The sequence below is a fragment of the Onychostruthus taczanowskii genome, unplaced genomic scaffold, assembly GCF_017590055.1.
Source record: "Onychostruthus taczanowskii isolate IOZ18803 unplaced genomic scaffold, ASM1759005v1 scaffold30, whole genome shotgun sequence".
Taxonomy (NCBI): domain Eukaryota; kingdom Metazoa; phylum Chordata; class Aves; order Passeriformes; family Passeridae; genus Onychostruthus; species Onychostruthus taczanowskii.
The window spans coordinates 2,580,619-2,600,148 of record NW_024500350.1 but is presented as its reverse complement, the minus strand read 5'-3'; the positions used below and the strand labels follow the sequence as shown (position 1 = coordinate 2,600,148).

At 45.5% G+C, this 19,530-nt stretch overlaps 1 protein-coding gene across 3 annotated transcripts in view; it reads left to right on the top strand.

Annotated features, from left to right (window-relative positions):
* Positions 1–19,530, top strand: part of TMEM104 (transmembrane protein 104) — a 44,136-nt gene that overhangs the window by 2,380 nt on the left and 22,226 nt on the right. For 2 of the 3 annotated variants that reach the window (XM_041409274.1, XM_041409275.1), the window contains exons 3-8: positions 902–1,023; positions 3,187–3,268; positions 4,160–4,262; positions 4,648–4,728; positions 8,989–9,088; positions 9,869–9,977. In XM_041409274.1, coding sequence (XP_041265208.1) covers positions 902–1,023; positions 3,187–3,268; positions 4,160–4,262; positions 4,648–4,728; positions 8,989–9,088; positions 9,869–9,977 — 597 coding nt within the window. The remainder of the gene's footprint in view (positions 1–901; positions 1,024–3,186; positions 3,269–4,159; positions 4,263–4,647; positions 4,729–8,988; positions 9,089–9,868; positions 9,978–19,530) is intronic. The other variant, XM_041409276.1, reaches the window with a different exon arrangement.

The window sequence follows — 19,530 nt, the reverse complement described above, 5'->3', positions numbered from 1 at the left end:
CCTGTTTCCCTGAAGATGTCTAACCCAGCTGAACATTGCAGGCACCATTCTCATTTCTGCTTGACCAAAGGAAAAGCATCGTTCTGGGATGTTCAGCAGAAGATGAATTTGCTGTGTTTATGCCAGTGAAGTGCTCTCAGGGTCACTGGGGAATCATTCTCCTGATGTTAATTGCTCCACACCCAGAAAAGTCTGCTCATACACAGCTCTTTACTGGCTTTCCTCTGGAGGGACTCTGACCTATATTAAAAAAGCCCACTAAAGCACAACAGCTTTGGCAGTTTTTGATCTTTAATTGAGCTAAATTCTTAGCCTGGGGGGTCCTGTCCATGTGCACAGTTCTCTTTTGTCTTTGGACACTGGAAAAGCTCATTGCCAGAGAAGATAAAATCCTTTCCCTTCAGGAAGTAAAATCCCTTCTTCACAATATGCTCATGTTCTTACTGGTAAAATGGCAAGCAGGCTTTGAATTAGAATTCTGTTTGGATATTTCCTGCTTGACTGGGAATAAACATGAAAGGTACATAGCCATAACTACTTGTATTCAGGTCAGAAAAAAGGGAGAGACCCCAACCCACAGCATGGACCTTCTGGTAGAAAGCAGTGATTTGAAAACAAACAAAAAAAAAAATTTCATGCACTTTATAACTTTACAAGCTAGAGAGAAAAAAAAATTAAAATAATTAGAAAAATGGAGGGGACTATCTGTTTCTCCAATAATGTGCTGACACCCACATTGTTCTCTTTGGATTTTGGTCCCTTCCTCCAGCTATTTCTCACATGGATTTGTTCCCACCCTGCTGGCTCAGGGATTGCCCTCTCCCTTTAAATCAGGGTGTATGTGAGGTGTTTTGGGTGATTGCTGGCACACTCTGATGCTGGATCATGTGGCTGGTTGCAGGTTGGCCTGGTGTACATGTTCAACCTCATTGTTGGAACGGGAGCCCTGACCATGCCCAAGGCCTTTGCCACAGCAGGGTGGCTCGTCAGCCTCGTCCTCCTGATGTTCCTGGGATTTATGAGGTAGGATGTGTGTGTGTGTGTGTCTTTAGGGGGCTGGGCAGTTCAGCTGGGTGAGGACAGTGTAAAGACTGTCACTGTTTTCCTGGGTACTCTGCCCCTCTGCTGCTTGAGTGTTGCTTTCTGCAGTGGTGTTGCCTGTGGACCTCATTTGGAAGGATGCACTTCCTGACTCTCTGGTACATCCCATTTCCTGACTGATGGGAAGGACTTTTCCTCTAGTCCAGAGTCTTCTGGAACCTTTATCCCTCCTACCTTTTTGACATTGTCCTCACTGTGGATATGTTCCATGCTCACCTCTGTCAGTTCCCCAAACACCAACCAGGCACAGGTGGCACAGGGTCAGGTCTTTGCTTTGTGACTTGCAGACGTGTAAGCTTTCTCTTGGCTTCTGGCAATGCTCTCACAGCTGAAAGAGAGTCAGGAACATAAATTCCTGTATAGCCAGGCCTGTCTTAGCCCCTCCAGACCTTTGCTGCTCAAGACTCTGAAGATCACAGAATAATGAGGTTGGAAGAGACCTCTAAGATCATCAATTCCAACCCATGCCCTAACACCTCAACTAGACTATAGCACCAAGTGCCATGTCCAGCCTTTTTTTAAACACATCCAGAGATGGTGATTCTACCACCTCTCTGGGAAGAGCATTCCAGTACTTTATTATTCTTTCAATGAAAAATTTTTTCCTAATATCCAACCTATACTTTCCCTGACGTGGCTTGAGACCGTGTCCTCTTGTTCTGTCAGCTGCTGCCCGGTGGAAGAGACCGAGGTGGTCTCCTGTTTGCCACACTGGTTCACTCTGAGCCCCTGCCCAGGTAGCTCCCTGCTGGAGCAGCAGGTGGAGCTGGAGGCCGTGGATACAGCACTGATTTCTAAGGTGTTACTGCTACAGTTGCCATCTTCTGGTGGGCTGGGAATCCCTGCGTCCTTCTTGCTTGGTTTTAAGATAAAATAAAACAAAATTCCCTCCTGCCGTTTGTACAAATGGACTTTTGAATTACCAGCTTTTTCAGTAAGCAGCTCTGCCAGCCTGAATGTGCTTTTGGTTTGGAGGCAGAGCTTTTGGGATCAGTTCTGTGCTGCTGTGCAGGGAGACTGTATGGTCAAATGCTTGTGACTGCACCACCTCAGAGCTGGGTGCTGCAAAGGCTTGGTAAAATGATATCTGTGGGGTTACCAGGAACTGGGAGATTGAGGAGCAATTCCTTTTAGCTGCTTTAGTTAAAAGTATAAATCCAACATACGGAATTCAGCACCAGCAGACAATCCTTCAAGGTCAGCAGGAGAGCACAAACCTCCAAATCTGTTTACCAGAACTGCACTGGATTAAGCTCAGAAGACACACTCAAAGTGCTGCATGCCTTGTTCTGGTACTTGTGACTTCCTCGTGCCCAGTGGGCACCTTTGGTGCAGGAAAAGCCTGGGCGGAAATTGCTACACAGGCCTCAGCACTTCCTTTTATTTTTGCAAAACTCATCTCTTACTTGAACTCAATAGGCAAGTCCAGTTCCTGAAGCAGTGAGAAACCACTTTAAAGCCTTAAATAAGATTGATTTGAGGGTTTTTTAAAATTTATTGATTAATATTATAGGACTGGTTTTAGCTGAGATAATGATATTCATTCCATCAGTAGCTCTCCCTGTCTCCCTGGACAGCTTTTCCACTGGCCTCCAGTATTTGCCTGCATGTGTGATGTGCTCCTTCTTCTTCTATTGCTGCTTTGCTTCTGATGCCATGTGTAAGATTCTTTAAGGGGCAAGAGTACTTTTGCCATGAGCTTCAGAGTAGAACTGGGTTTGTCCTAGGTTCTAAAAATAGGAAGGAAACTTGCCTTCTAGCAAAGATCAGAGTTCTCTTGCTGTCTTCACCCCACAGGAGCACCAGGAATGTGCCTTCCAGATATCTAAAGTGTCTTATTATATCTGGGGGTGTGTTATATTTTACTGCATATTGTGGTCTGCTTGAACACTTGAATCTCAAGAGCAGAAGGGAGCAATAAACTGAGATGAAACACTATCAAAAACAGTGTGTGGGGAGCTGGCAAAAGCATTGTTTTGGTTTGTTTGTTTTCTCCTACAAATAGATGGGAATTATTCTCCATTTCTCTTCAGTGACAGTTCTTGACTGTTACTGATGATATCAATTGAATTCTTCTCTCTGTAGCTATATGACCACAACCTTTGTGGTGGAAGCCATGGCTGCTGCAAATGCCCAGCTGAGATGGAAGAGAATGGAAAAACGCAAGGTTTGTGTGAGGCTTAATTCTCCTTTTCCTCCTGTTTTATCACGTAGGATTTTCCTGGCATTCCTCTGCATTTTTGCCTTGTCTCATTACTAACTCCAAGGAAATAAATTTCTACTGTACTTAACTTTGCCATATAAAATGTAGCTGTTAGTTCCCTGTGGGGTTGCTCATTAAAGACAGGATTTTCTGCTCCTGCTTTGAAAAATCTCTTGTGCTGTTCACATTTCTTACTGATCACACTCTCCTTGCCCAGAAGCGCTGCTCAGTGAATGTGGAGAGGTGGCAGCCAATATATTGGTGCTATTTGGAGTGTGCTGAGGACTATAAATCCTTGCTGATCTCAGGTCATTTAACTGGGACAGGCTGGGATGTCCTTGCTGTTACTTGGGCAGTATCCCAGGTTGTGGACAGTTCTGAATTATGTCCTTGCTGTGAAACTTACTTGTGGCTTTACTGGATCAGAGGGAGGCATAATTGTTTGCACTGATTTAGGCCCCTTGGCTTAGTGTTAGTGGGATGGAGTTAGGAGCTAGACCTGCTTGTGTTAGCTAGATATGCCTGGATTTATATTTTTTCTCCCAGTTCTGCAGCACTGCAGATTTTCCTGAAGTTTTCAACTTCCTTGTGTCACTTATCACTGCATGAATTGGGCAGTGTTGCTGTGTGTGTATGTGACCTGGGGCTGGCACATGTCACTCACTTCAGCCTGCTCTGTCAGTGTCCTCTTCTGCCCTCCACAGCATCCTCTGGGTTCCCTGGTATTGCCTTTGCTTGCAAGGTCCCCTCCTGTTCGGGACCTTCCTTTGAGTGTCTGGAAGTGACCATGACACTGGGGGTGGCACAGCCTCTACTGTGGGTAGCAGATGTCTCAGCAGTGGTCTTTTTGTCCAGGAGGATGATGAAGATGAGGATTCTTCCTCTGGAGTGTCTGACAGTGATGTTCTCCTCCAAGATGGCTACGAGCGAGCAGAGACACGGCCTATCCTGTCCGTTCGTGAGTACCCAGCTCATGCTTCCCCTGGTGTGAGGCCTCTTCTCTGCAGACAGTATGCCAGTGCACTCCTCTGTCCATCTCACCCTTACTTCCACATGCTCTCATCCCAAAGTCCTCAACACTTGTAAGATAAGACTCATTGAGCATTCAGTTTGCCTTCTGCAGCCCGATAAAATCTTTTCCCTCTACGTCACTAAGATGAGAACATCTTATTTTCTAAACTCCTTAGACTAGCTTCACAGAGTAATTGGCCCAGTGACTCTGCAGCTGTGGAGTTGTACATACTGTCCTTCAAACTGCTGCTAGAGGTTCCCAAGTATCCAGGGAATCTGGCCTTAGGGCTTATTGGAGGGACTGGTTGAAACACTTGTTTTTTAACTTGCAGAGAGACGTGGCTCAGCCAATATCTTTGAAATCACTGAGAGGGTGGAAATGGGCCAGATGGCTTCCATGTTCTTCAATAAAGGTAAGTGATTTTCAAAAGTCCCTTTAAGTCCTCCTGCATGTTGTGTGTATGGCTGTTCTGTAAGTTTGCATGCTTCTCAGTGTGGGTTTGCATCCTAAGTTGGTGATAATTCCACCCAGATGTGCTGTTCCTTCTCACTGTGGACTGTATTCATCCTCTTGTGTGGTGTTTCTATAAAGTATTTATGGGCCAGGTGGGCCAGAACCTGCTGTGGTGGGCATGGAACCAGCAAAACAATGCAGGTTATGGGAGCAGTGTCTTGATACAGGAAAGTGGAAGTCACTGCCTTTTCTGACTTCAGTTCACCTACCTGTGAACCACGTGTCCTCTGTGATATCCACTTTCTGAAGCAGTAGAGTCCAGCTGTAATGTTTTCTGTTGCATTTTGGTTGTAACATTTGAGAATGAGAGACTCAGGCTTCCCTGAGCCTTGTAGATAGCAGTCTGAAGGAGAGAGACTTCTGATAGGAGCTTCTAGGAATTGTCTGCATCTGGGGAATTATCAAGAGAGCTGGGACATGAACTGCTGAAGAGTTCCCTGCTGAGGATGTGGTAGGCAGCTGGCTTGTCTTTTTGCCTTTAAATGTTTTTTGTATGCCAGGGAACAAACTTGTAACCCTGCTCTAATAAAGTCCCATCCATTGCTGCGTGTGATAGAAATGCAAACCACAGTGATGAGGATTCTGAAACCTGTAAAGCAGGACAATGAAATGCTGTGCAGAGCCAGAACATCATCAGACTCCATGGCTGTGCAGTTTTGAGCCTGTCAGGCCCCAATTTTTGTGGAAAGTGATGTTTTCCCTTCTTTGCTGGCCACCTTGCAAAGAGGTAATAGAAGGCTGGGTTTTTTCCACTACATTACATCAGTGTTATACCAGTGTAAAGCTCTTGTCTCTGAAGGACAGCTGGGTTTAAGGAGTGAATATTCTTTGAACTTTATTTTTTACTTGTAAAGTTAATTGAAAAAAACTTTTTAATTTTCCTACATGCCTCTTCTGGGAATTGGTAGTTTTGAATCATTTAGGACTATCAAAATAATCCACCTTGGACTAGGCTGCCATGTTTTTAGTCAGAGAAGTGAAGTGTGTCAGAAACATCTTGTTCCTAGTCTTGCCTGTGCCATTGAGTTGTTATGACCTAAGGCAAGTTTTCTTGCTTGTTTGCTTTGCTGTGTGTAAAATATGGTGAACACATGCCTGTCTCTTGATGCTCCTCTGAGGAGTAACATTTGAGAGGAGCTTTGAGAGCAGGGCTTGGCTGTATTGCTGAGGATTGGGCTGTGGAGGGATGGGGATTACAGGAGTCAGAGTGTTCTCATCACGTTTCAGGAGGCCCCTTCTTTGTATGTGCTTCATAGGGGGGCTGGAAAGGACCCCCAGGAGCCAGGCAGGTTCTGGGCCTCTCTGGTGCTCAGCCAGTAGAGGGTGCTGGGAATATGTGTCCTCTCTCCATCAGCACTGATGTAGCTTCCGAGCAAAGTGAAATAAACTGCTTAGGACTCTTAAATCTTAATCCCTCTTCTTAATGTTGCTTTAGCCAGAGTTATCTGATTTCTGTGTTAGAGATCCTCCCCAGGGCCTGCTCAGCCCATCGCAAAGGGATGAGTCCATCTGCAGGAGGGAGGCTGGAACAGCTGCAGGCCATGGCCTGACCCTACTTATGGCTTCTGCAGGGGATGAGATGCCCACAGCAAAGGATCTGGGGCAGCTCTAACTCATCTGCTGCTTTCCCGATGTTGGAGCTCAGCAGTGAGGCTCCATCCCTGTCACTGATTCAGAGACACCCTCTGGCTGTGTGTGGCTGCAGAGACAGACAGGTGAAGGTCCCTGCAGGTCCCTGCTGAGGTGCTGCCTCCCCACAGCTGCACAGAAAGGCCTTCAGCATGGGCAGCTGCTCAGTGACCACTCAGTGCTGAGAAAATGGGCCACACTGGGGAATTCCCAGCTCCAAGCACCAGCCCGTGAGGTTTCACAGCTGGCAAATGTCTGGGTGTTTACTGATGATACACAAAGTATGGATCCAAACCCAAGGTGATGGAGGGCTTTACAGCCTCCAGAGGGAAGGCTGATGAAAGCTGTGCAGTAGACCTCAAAACCCCTGATTTCTAGAGAGTTCTCTGCTCCTTTCCGTTGACTGATTTTTATTTTCAACAATCTGACAGGAGTTGAATCTGCAGTCCTAGGAGGTAAGCTGGGGATAAATCTCAATTTCAGATTGTCTGCTTTCTTAAAGGGAGCTGACTTAGGTTTAGGCTGTGAAGAGACTGTATGCTCTTTTGAAAGAGCTGTCTCTGAAAAACTACTTTTTTCTTGATTTGATTTTTTTATTTTTTAATGTTGGGTGCTTTCTTCTTGGACTGAGCAGTCATTTATTGCAGTAATAGATTCTAGGCACATCTATCATGCTGTTTCCTCACAGGAAGTAATTGCTTTTTTTTTTTTTTCCTCGTTTCGTGCCAAGTAATGAAAGTATTGATCAGGGAGGGTCAGCAGCAGTTTATAAAATAACTGATGCTAAAATCTTCCTGTCTTGGAGAGGAGTGTCACCTGTGCTTCCTGCAGACAGAGAGGTCTGCATTGGAATGGGGGTGCTGCTGGGTACTGGCTGCTGCTGCTGAGGCTTGGCTGGTCATGTCAGCTTTATTTTGTGTGGGTGTGGGGCAGCTGAGTCCTGAGACCAGTCACAGATCCCAAAACAGAATATCTGTCTTGAGTCTGTGTAGTCCTCAGCTTCGTGTCTCTGCAGCTTCTGTGCTATGTCAGGTATTTTTTAAAACCTTCAACCCTTCTTAATGGGAAATTGGAAAAGACTGGTAGGTAGTTTGTTGCTGTCTCCAGAACAACGCAGAGATGCCCTAACTGTGAAGACATCTTTCACAGAGCAAGAAAACAGTGGGAGAACTCTATAGAATGATCTGACAATTTCTGTAGTAAGTCCATTTGTCTCCAGGAACAACTCCAGAGCACTGATTTAGTGTGCTACTGTACAGAAGCAGGGAAGCTCATACAGCTCCCTTCTTGCTAAGCAGGCTCAGCACATAGAATAATTTATTTAAATGAAGGAGAATGCCTATTAATGTTTCCTGACATCCAGAGATCCAGGGGCAGTATGATGGTAAAACATGGTAAACTTTGGGGCACCCAGGCACTGTGGGAATGAGTCTTCAGTCCCACAGCAGTGCTGTCCTTGTTTGATAGGTGTCACAGCCATGAGTCTGAGGTTTGCTCAAGCTGCACTGGGATTAAGCATCAGGTGGCATCACAACTTGAAAGTATGGGCAGGTTTCTTGAGCTGTTTTCCTTAAATGTCAACTTCCTAAATTAAATAAATTTGAGGCTTTTATTCTGTAACTCATCTGACTCTGAAATAAAATACCTCCCAACTTGTTGGTGAGATTTGTACAGACTTGCTTGCAAGAAGAGGATCCTGGAGTCTCATCAAGCATTTCTTTATCCCTTTAGATTTTAGTTCTTCTCAGCAGTGTCTTCTTGTGCCTCAGTAAGGCTGTTTTGTGCACCCAGTTATTTGTGTAAGATTTTCTTTTAATCTCATAGGTGAAGGCAGGGCGAGCTTTAAATTAAAAATAATTGAAAGAAACAAAACAAAACAGAAAAAGCTTAACCCAAAAAATGAGTAGGGGCAGGAACAGTGTATGTGGTGGCATCAGGGTAAGTGGGATGCAGAAACAGTTTTAAAGCTTTGCAGGATTGTACCTTGGCTCAAGTTGCCAGTGGTAGGGAATCTCCCAAAGCAGCTCCATTTCAGCCCATTGGAATCTGAGCTCTGAAGGGTTAAATCCCTACAAGTCCACATTGTGAAGGTCCTGCAGGTTTGCAGTCAGGGGATTTGGAATCAGCAGAGCCTATAAAGATTCTCTCTGCATTTCACTTTGTCAGGCTGTGCTCACACTGTGCTTGCACTTCACCCGGATGTTTGCCTGTGGCTGTTCAGAGCTGACACTTTCGTCTGGCAGGTGACTTATGTGAGACCTGTTGGTCTAGACTGCAGGATGGGCTTGAACTAGAGGGTTTATTTAGTGTCAGTAACAGGTATTGAAGGAGGCAGAGTGGAGCTCTGAGACCCCTCATGACCCATCAGTTCCTGTTCCATGGTAAGTTCCCTGAGCTTGAGTGGTTTGCTGCAGAAACTATGGAGGCAAATGGTGATTTAAGGTCTTAAAAATTTTGTATATTTGAAATGCAGAGAACAAGAGTCTCTGTGTACTCTGCTGAATCTGGACAATATTTTCTTTTTCTGCAGTGGGTGTCAACCTCTTCTATTTCTGCATAATTATCTACCTCTATGGAGATCTGGCAATCTATGCAGCAGCAGTGCCAGTCTCCCTAATGCAGGTGACCTGGTAAGTGTGCTTACTCCTGAGGGGCTGTGTGCTGCCAGGGAACAGGGCAGGCTTAGGGTTTGATGGGGTGATAAATCTGACTAGGATCAGCTATACTTTCCAAAGCAAGGGGTGGAGAAATGACTCAAGGACAGCTCATCTCTTGTGGGTGGGTGGTGAAGTTGTTTTGTATTCCTCACCTGAATGCCTGCTGCTTGACTGCAAGTAGCTGACCTGATTCCAGGCAGGTGCTCAGGTGCTGAAGTATTTCCAGCTTCAGCACTTGCAGACATGAGACTTGTTGCTCCATAGTTTGATTGCAATACTCTGCAATATGTTGCCTTCTCTCTCACTTTGGGTAAGAGTTGAGGGGTGTGATGCTTACTAAGCCTGAGGCCAGTGGGTGGTGATGGTACATGGACTTAGCTCTGGACTGGGAGTAGTGCCTTTCTCAAAGAAACAGATAATAAAATAGATTGGTTTGATCAAATCTGGGCTGGATTTGTACTTCAGTCTTGAAAATGGAAAAACTCAACGATCCATAAAATATCTAAATTCACCAGCTTGATGATTAAATGGCAAAACTAGCAAATAACTGCAGGTAATCCAAGAATTTGCCTTTAAATCTCTGGTACTCAGCAACTCACTGTGTTACACTGTCCAGAAAATGTAAGGAAGTGAGTGTGACCAGGAACAGAGAGGAGGATTGGCTTCTGCTAATTCTTCTTTCTTGAATGCAGGAGAGGGGAAGACATCTGCTAGGAGTTAATTATTCTCTTTTGTTTCTCCCTCCTTTCCCAGCAGTGTCACTGGCAACCATTCTTGCAGTGTTGGAGACAGCACAAAGTACAACGACACGGACAAGTGCTGGGGGCCAATTCGAAGGATTGATGCTTACAGGCTGTATCTGGTGAGCTTCTGCAATTGGAATGACCACTGTTGCCATTTAAACTCTGCTTCTAGTGCATAGGGAATCTTTTTTTCTTGTAGAAATAATGTAGTTCAAGTGAACAACAGAATATGAAACTTCTGGTTCAGTGTGACTTTTTTGGCCGAATACCCCCTCCCTATTCTTGGTGGCATGGCTGTGTTTGAACTTGTTTGCCATCAGAATGATCCTTATGGTTTTGAGTTTAAGTTCTGTCCATCTCAGTGTGTAGTTTTATATTGCTTAAGCAGGTGAGATATTTTTGCCAAAGGCTGGGTTTTTCTTCACTGTTTTTTTCAGTGACTGGCTAATTAATATTTGCTTGGGGGTGATTGTTGTCAAGATGCTGAAGTATATTAAACTCACTTGAGTGCTTTTACAGTATAAAATACCCAGAGTTGGAAGGGACTCACAAGGATCATTGAGTCCATTCTTTATGTGAATAAAATTGTTAATGCTGCAGGAGAATGCTACTTGAAAGATGATGGAAACAACCAGCTTAGACAACATCCAGTGGTATACACTGCCTTAGTAATAGCTTTGTCTAGTTCAGGATTGTCTATTGCATCTGATGCTGTGCTGGGGTTCTGCTCTGAACCCAGGGCTTTTCCCAGAGGATGATGAACGTGGCTTCTTTAGAGCCTGGGGAGTGCTGAGAGCTCGTATTTGGAGACAGATGTCAGTAGGGCAAAATGGGAGGAGGGAAGGATGCTAGTGCAGCACAGTGTGGCTTCTGTTAAGGGTCTCAGTGAGAATTTTAAGTAAAAGGAATGAGGGTGGCTACGTGTGTGCAGAGAAATCCAGAGGTAATTTTGGGGTTAGTACATTTTGGAGATGCAGTGGATCACATCCAGCGTCACTGCAAAAGTAAGAGCTGGGCCTCAGAAATATTAGTGAATCTAATAGACTAGTTAATTATTTAAGAGAAATATTATTGCTGTATTAAATTCTGTCTTGGTCTGTTTCTTTAAAACTTCTAGAAGATTGAAGATTTCCTTCCTGAATTTCAATAACTCTCCCTGACCCAGCAGAAGGAGCTAGTCAGAAAAGGCAGACATGCATTAATTACTGCCTGTGTCTCTCAGATATTACGTCTATAATTCATGAAGATAATTGTTAGGACTTGCAAAATTAAAAAAATTAAGACTCTGTAAGCATTAGACTTGAAGTCTGTGTACATAAGTCTCAGAGGAGCTTTTCCCTCTGCTTGTCTTGTGGATTTGGAGAATAAATATCTGCAAAGTCTTTGCTAGTGGTTAATCCTTTTCTGCTCAGTAGCTGGAATAAGGCTTCGGTGTTGTTCTCTGCACCCTCTTAGGTGAAGGGTGGGTTTGTTTGTGGGAGAGCAGACCAGTCTGTAGTGGGTTACTTAAATCTGGAAATACTGGAAATCACTATTTCCAGGATACTTCTGGGTGTTAGCATTATCTCTTAAGTTCTGCTTTTCTGTTAAAAGTCTCTAATGCTTTTTAGTGGGTGAGGACAGGAGTAAACTGGAACTTGTTCTGCCTCCAGCACTTCTGGTCCCACTCCCTGCTAGACCCGTGTGATTTCATTCTGCAGAAAACAGAGGATGGTGACCTCTTTAGAGAGGGATAAGAGATGTAATCATTTATAAAACACTCAGACCACAGTACTGACCGTGGCTTTGAGTTTGGGGTGCCTGCAAAGTAGCTATGCTGGCGAATATTTTTCACCTGCTGTCCTGGTTATTATTTTCCCCACTGTTCTGTTTGTAGTGTGGACAGCTAGTGACCAGTTGAGCTCTTAAAATTTCTGTGAGAAACCTGGGGATGGGAGGGCAGGGCAAGGAAGTCACTTGACTTCAAGCAAAAAAAAAATTAGTAGTAAACCATTGTAATTATCTCTACACATTTTGTGCAAGCTTCTTGTGTGTAGAAGTAGAGTTTTGAACATGCCACTAAAGCTGAAACCTGCCTGTCTGAAGGGGGAAATGTAACATGAAAGTGAGGAGGGGAGAGGTGCATTAAGACCACAGCTTCTCTTGGTCCCAGGCAATCGTATCCATAGAGAACTATTCTCTTTTCTTAACTTTCTATTTTGAATTCTTGCCTGATGGAATAATTCAGGTTCCACGTTTCAGTGGACAAACAAGGTCTCTTCTTGCAAACAAGTTCCCCTGTGGCAAGGGGACAGATGGACACTGTGATCCCAAAAGAAAGCAGCTGAGTTTTGGATCAGCCCTTTTGTCCTAGATGCCTGCCTCTAGTTTTCCTGCCTTATCTTAGTACTGTATTTAGGTTTAAGTGATGTCTAGGAGGAAGATGTGTGGATGTAACTGAATCATCTTGCTTGCTCCAGTGAAGCAGTTCTCTGGAAGTAGTGTTATATTTCATACTCTGTGCATGACCCTACAGAAAACCTATTTTGGAGGAGAATAATCTATTTGAGGTTTTCTGGACAAATGGTGCCAATGGGAGCTGCTTTGTGCCAAGTCCCACCAGTCTGCCAAAGACCCGTGCTGCCTTCCTCCTGTCAACTTTTTCTCTCCCAACACTGTGTCTTCTTTTCGACAAAAACCATTTCAAACATTGACTCTTCAAGCTGGGGATGAAGAGAGGAATAATGGCTGATGTAAAAATCCTTTTTCACACCTTACTGTCTAAAAAGGCTTCTGGAAGCTGTCTCTGCTCTGATTACTGTGAATGGAAGCTGAAAACTATGTACATAATGAGAATATTTAGACAGATTAAACTCTTCTCTTGAGACTTGCTTGTCTGTGCAGCATCTTTATTGCTGCTCCAAGATTTCACACCTAAGTGTGTCTGCAGAGTCTTCAGAGACTGCTAGGCCCCTATTAACCTTTGTCTGAACAAATGGTCGTCTCGCTTCTTGTTTATAAATTGCTTTGGAAAATAAAAGATTGCTAAACAAATAAGTGAAAGCAAGTGCAGGAAATATGTAAATAGACTTTTGCTCCTGTCCCATCACCTGCTGCTAACACTTGCCTCCTTTTTGGGACCATAAAAGATCTGGGAGGTTTGAAGGGTGAGCCTTGCTGTGCTGTTCCACTCCTGTGAGGGCAAGACTCTGCAGGACAAATTTTCTTCCAGGAAAGGCGTGTGTTGGGCAGCCCAGCGACCTTGTTTAAGGCAGGCAGTGATCACAGTTAAAGCAGATCGATGGCTTTCTATCTTTGCTTCAGACCCGTTACCACCCTGCCACGTCCTCAACAGCTGGAGTGACTCCCAAGTCCCTTGGCTGTCTCTGGCAGTGCTGAGGACAGGGTCACGTTCTCTCAGTGCTGAATTCACACTTCAGTGCAGCTGCTTTATCATGCTCTCTGTAGGTTCCACTGGGCTATGCTGGGGAGGTCGTGGGGAAGGGGCAGCGGATTTAAGTTTCAGATCTTTCATTTTAACACTTCCTTGTCTTTGTGTCGAACTCATGTGGGAATGTGATATGATAGTCCCTGTTTCTAGAAAGCAGGTACTGAGATAAATAAGAGATTAAATCCTGGGGATCAGCAGCCATTCAGTGTGTCTGATCCAAACTGTGTTCATGACCTGGCAAACAATGCTTCTGTTCTCCACCAGGGCAGCCGTTGAGGCTGAAACCTCTACTCTGTTCTCAGCCCTCCTCTTCTGGCAATCTGGGACATGGTGTCTTCCCACGATGGAAAGGAAATGGCTTAAATTCTCAAGGGGAGCCGTGTGCCTTTCAGAAGAGGCACTGGCACAGGTACTCCTGGTAGCCTGGCTCGGTAGCGCGTCAAAGCCACCGGGTGCATCTGTTCTGTCTGAGTCTCCGTTGGTTTTTTTAGCTGACCGGGAGAGGGACGTGGCATCCGCTTGTGCCGGTTCACAGATGCTGCAGTATCGCAGGCAGCCCAGCGGGTGCGGGCCAGGCGAGGATGGGAGCGCAGATGGTTTAATGGAGATTATCCCAGTTGGAAACGTGCTTGTGCAGTGAATAAAATGAGCGGGCTCGCAGGCGCTTACTGTCCCTCTTCGGGAGGGGACAATGTCACCCCGGCCCGACGCTCTGATCGGTGACCAGAGCGGGGCCGGGCTGCAGCTGCAGGAGGCTGTGCAGGGGGGTGAGGGGGTGCTCTGAGGACACACGTGCTATTGTTCCATTGCTCAGGACCAGCAGAACTTAATCAGCAAACGCAAAGGCTGAACTGATAAGCGTTGATGTGGATCCCGTCGGCCTCGGCGCGGTGCTGCCTTCCCGGCCCGCTCCGGCTGCAGGCTGGAGTGCTGCTTTGTGTGCCTGCTGTACGTGCTCTGCTTCCCTCCACAGCGTTTCCCCTTCCTGGCTCTGCCTGTGCCCTGCTCTGGGTAAAGGTATCTCAGATTTTTATTGTCAAAATAGATCTTTCCAAATGCATTTACCTGCACTGGGGCAGTTTTATCCGCTTGTTTGGTACATGATGCTCTCGTGGCCTCTCGGTCCATTGTTGGTTTCTCTTTTTTTTGGTTGTTTTTTTTTTTTGTTTGTTTTCTATTTTGCCTCCCAGCAGTGATATGAGAGGAGCCCTCATGGCAGTACTTGAACATCCATGCTTGATCTAAGCTGTCTGTTTCCAACTAGGAGCTGGAGCAGTGCTGCAAGCAGAGTGCTTCTTCCAAGGGCACCTGGGTTTTCTGCACTGTTCCCTTTGCAGCAAGCACTTTTCCTCTGCCCTGCCTTCCTCAGCTGTGCCCTGCAGCAACATTCAGTAATAAATGGGTCACAGCTGCTGTCTCCTGGATATTTATTCTTACAGGTCTCAGTGTCTAGAGACCTTGAGAACCTATGGTGGGGAAGAAAGCTGCCTCAGTGGCAGGAGCTGGACCAGGAAGGGTTGATTTCACAGCACATCAATCTAAAAGGTTTGGGGCACTTGTCCTGGGCTCCCAGAGTGAGCCAGTGAAAAGGAAGGAAAGCTGGTGGAAGTTTATCCTGATGTGTGAAGTCATCATCTTGTTTAAAGAAATTGCTTAAACTGTAGCATTGTTGTGTTCTAGGTTACTTCAGCTTGCAGTAAGGATGCAGCAGGACTGGGGCACTATTAGCTTGTCACCCTGCATATCCTATAAGAAGTTTCTCATGGTAAGACCTTCTTGCCAAAAATATTGCATTATATTCCTTACCACAAATGCTTTGATGTGGTTTACTATGATACTGATATAGAAATAAATGTACAAAAAAGGCAGCTGCTACTTCTGTGCATTAAGGCAGTTCTGAAAGCCTTCAAAATAAGAAAAAAGCTTTTCAAGAGTCCAGAATGTTGTGCCATTTCTGTGTGTATAGGCCATCTGAGTTCTGAAGCATTGCTGTGACACAAGAGGAATTAGTACTGCATTAAGTATCAATATCAGTAGGCCAGATTGTTATAGGTGCCCCTGAAATACAGCTTTGCTTGGCTAAAAGCCCTGTCTCAGAGGCTGACTGGAGTCTTCTCATGCCTCTCATCTACTAAACTTCCAAAAAGTAAGGTCAGTTAAGTTGTTGCTTTGGTCTGAAGTGGTTGAAGAGGGATAGGAGCCAAGTTCTGCTAAAATAAATGGTGTCTGGATGTGGGATGTGAAGGCAAGCCTCCACTCTTTTTATTGTGCAACTAATAGGTTGAAATTGGCACACAGCCATGTTAATATGGTATAAATCCTGCTTCCTTCATCCTGCTCCGTTCTTCTGTGGGCTCATCAATAAATCCTTTCAATTGCTTACTCATCATATGCCTGTGATAGCTAAACTGGCTCTACTGGATGTTGCCACACTCCTTGTGTTTCCTAAGGCAAAGGGATCTTCAGATAATAACTGGCCTTGTGAAAAAGATGTTCCTCCTGAGCCGTCAGGAGGAGAGGCAGATGAATGTGGTGTTGTGGAAGTGAAATATAAACTTGTTGTGCCTGTGACCTAAGAGCTGGAGTTCAGCTTCTGATGGGTGATTTTTCTTGCTTCCTTGTAACTGATGGCATTTTGAGTAAAAGAAATACCAGCCAGAAGGCAAACACTGGGTGAGAGAATCAGCCTTTGGGACCAGACTGAAGCAACTGCAAGACCACACTTTGAAACAACTAACATTAATGGATTAGCTTGTCTCTTTTCACTGGAAAATCAATAGTGCAGGGGACTGGAATGTGTTTTCTGTACAGAGCTGTCTGTTCACTTCACAATGAGAAGTGTGTTTTTCCTAAGTGGAGCTTGAGTTGTGCTTGTCACTTGGATGCTGAGCTTTTCCAAAGGACCAACTGTGTCCCTCTGGTACCTCCAGCAGGCTGACAAGGGCTGTCTGGAAGGGAAGGGTGCTGTGGTGCTGCTTGAATGCATGGCCAGGTGTGCTGCAGGTGCTACCAGCCCTTCAGAGAAGCAAGGTGCAAGAGATTCAGAGATACAATGGGCAGAGGCCATCAGTGAGCTCAGACACTCTTGACTTCCCCAAGGAAGAATGTCCTGTACACTTTAGTGCTTGGCTTGACTTAGGTGGTGTTGGTTGGTGATCATAAACCTTGGAAACAAACCAACTAAAAAACTTGGTGAAGCAGTGGCTTTGCACAGATCTCTGTGTATATATTGTCTCATGGATCTCTGTGTATATATTGTCATAGATCTCTGAAATGTGCTTTTCTGCACATTCTGCAGTTGGGAGCTGACCAGAGGTGATGCTGGGCTCAAACCACAGCCCTGCTGTGCAGCACAGCCACCTTGCCAAGGCTGAGAGGCCATGCTGCTGCTTTCCCTGAATAAAGCTGTCCTTTGGAGTCAGCTCACTTGGGCAGCAAGGCACCAAAGCTGACACTGTTCTCTCCTGATACTGGAGACCAATCTCTCCTGAATAGGGCAGGTGTCAGAACTAATATATGTGATCACCCACTCCCTACACCGAGTGGTAAAGGTTTTAAAAGGGCCTTTTAAATTCCTTTCTTGGACTAGGCTGTTCCAGCAGAGCCACAAATCTTAGGTTTTCAGAACATTGGTAGAAAATAAGTAATGAATAGATTTCCCCTGTGTGGTTTTACTTTCTGTGACAGTGATTGTGACAGCATCCTAGGAGCCAGAGTTGGAGAAGATCTGTTAAGTCAGCTAAACAATCCCCTGGGAAATGCAATATAAGCCTTTTTCTTAACAGCATATTTTCCAGTATTCTGTTTGGTGCTTTAGTACCAGCTTTGTTTTTAAACAGAGGTCTGACCTTGCTGCCTGCCTGATTCACATCATTGTCTTCATCTAGTAAGACAGCAGTCTTGATCTCTCATCCCCTGAAATTACCATTAATTCTTTAATATACAGGTAGAAAGTACCAGGACTGCAGAACTGTGCAGTTCAGCTGCTATGAACATTATCAGAAGCTGTGGAGGAAAGCTCTGGACAGATCCATATATCTTTTTACTCCTAAATAAGTCTGCAACTTAACGCCATCCTAAATTGCACTGTATGTCTGAGTGAGATCACTGACGCTCTTGTCCAAAAATGTGGATTTTTGGACTACATCAGCAAATCCCACACGTAGCTCATGCTTCTGTAAGCAGGACTATAAATACAAATAATGCAGCTGGGATTTATCTTGTAAGTTGAAGTCGGTATAATGCTCTGGGGCAGAGCTGGTCTCTCAAGCCTGTTGCACCTGTTTGGTGTGCACTGTGCAGGGAAGAAGCTGGAAGTGAGCAGACACCCCGCTGGCCCTGGGCAACAAGGCTTTCTCTCTTCCTTTGTGCTAAGCAGTTTTAAAGTGAGAGACTTTCCTTCCCTTCAGGCAACTCCTGCATGACACAGTGGGCAGGATAATGCTGCCCCTGAAGCTACACCCTCCAGGCAGCTGGAAAATCCTGAGAAACTCAACTGAGAAGTTTGTAGGGGAGAAAAGAGGAAAAAAATTGGCTTAGTGGTGAAAGCACTGTTGGTGTTGTGGCAGACAAGGGCTTAGTGGCCGTCAGGAACATTCATCCTTGCTGAACCCAAGTACCTCCTAACCCTGGCAGCTTGTAGCTTGACATGTTTGCAGGGCCCTCTGTGCATCCGTGTCACGCTGGTCCACATCTCCCTTGCTTTGTGCTGTCTAACCCAGGGGCTTTTGTAGTCAATATAAATATTGTTGTAGTTGTCAATGCCCTGCCGGGAGAGGCTACAAATATGCAGGAATTTGGGGCTGTGTTTGTGTATAAAGATGATGCCCTCACACTTTCTTGGAGGAAACTCATTAATCTCTCATACCATGCTAATGAACTGGGGAGGCAGAGAACAACTCCTCAAGGTCACCCAGTGTCAGGAAGGAGGAAAGCTCCACTTTCATATGCTGCGAGAGATCAGAGCAAGCTGGTGGTGGGGGGTACAGCCAAATTTGGCTCTGCACCTCCTCTGCTGTCCTTCCAAGTATCACAACCCAAGCATTCAGCTCTCCTGCATCTATCCACTTTGCTGCTTCCCTCCTGCTTGTTCAGATGCAATTAGGAGATGCAGAATAAGGGGGAGCCAGGGGTCAAGGAGGCGGTAAAGTGATTACAAGATGCTGCAAACGGCTGTGCCATAAATACTCCAATGATGAAAAATTAGATGCCAGTCACCTCGGGGTTATTGCTGGCCTCTATCTCTCTCTTGTTGTGAAAAATGATAATGGAAGTGTATTTACCCCAGAGAGTGTAAGCTTGCCGCTGGCTGTGATCCTGCACACCCCAGGTAGGCCAGGAACAGAATCCTTGCACCTAATGACTTTCTGAGAACACTTTGTGCCTGAATTCCTTCAAATTAAGTGGAGAAAGAACTGGTATTTTAGGGTATTCTTTCCAAAGTGGAAAGTTCCTGGTGCTCAGAGATTGACCAGCTTCAGAAACAGGCTGTGGCCCTGAGTAAGGATAGGGAAAGGAAAGGAGAGCAGCACCTGCAAGTGCTGCCTTCTGTCCATGTGCTGCTTCTGCCTTGGCCTCCCAGAGCTGCATGTGGAGGCTGCCCAGTTCACAACTGGTTTTTGGTGTGTTGGATCATCCCCAAGATCAGAGCTTAATAAGCTGGGACGACCACACCTTTTTGCTGGGTGGGCAGTTAGAATCAAATGCTGGTGCTGGGCTAGAGCCTTTAAAACCTCTAGATAGTATTCAGATCCACTGGAGGTGGTATCTTTGGGGATACAAGCGCTTTTTTTTCATCCCTTGCAGAAGGTCTTCCACTTTGGAAGAGGCATTAGGATCACTGTGGCACAGGAACTGTGGAAAGCATCATCCAGCTTAAAGGGTACTGTGGGTGAAAGGCCTCTCTGCTTCACTGGCAAAAACCAGCCTGGCAGCAAGCGAGGTCTTAATTCCTGTAGGATACCTCCTCTCTGCCTGAAGGAACTGGGAGAGAAGGTGGGTGAGGGCTCCTCAGTGCCAGGAATATGCCTGATGTGAGTTATGATAATAGAGCTCTGCCAGGTGTCCCGAGAGCAGCACGTTAATTACTGGAGCTGCTGTGGCAGCTGCCTGCTGTACCCAAAGCATAACTGCCCTTGTTTCTTCAGCTATAAATATTCCTTGTGGATTGTCTGGTGGCTGTGGCCTCCCTCCATTGTGACTTCCTGACTCTGCAGGGGATGTGGAGGTTAAAATCCCTCTTG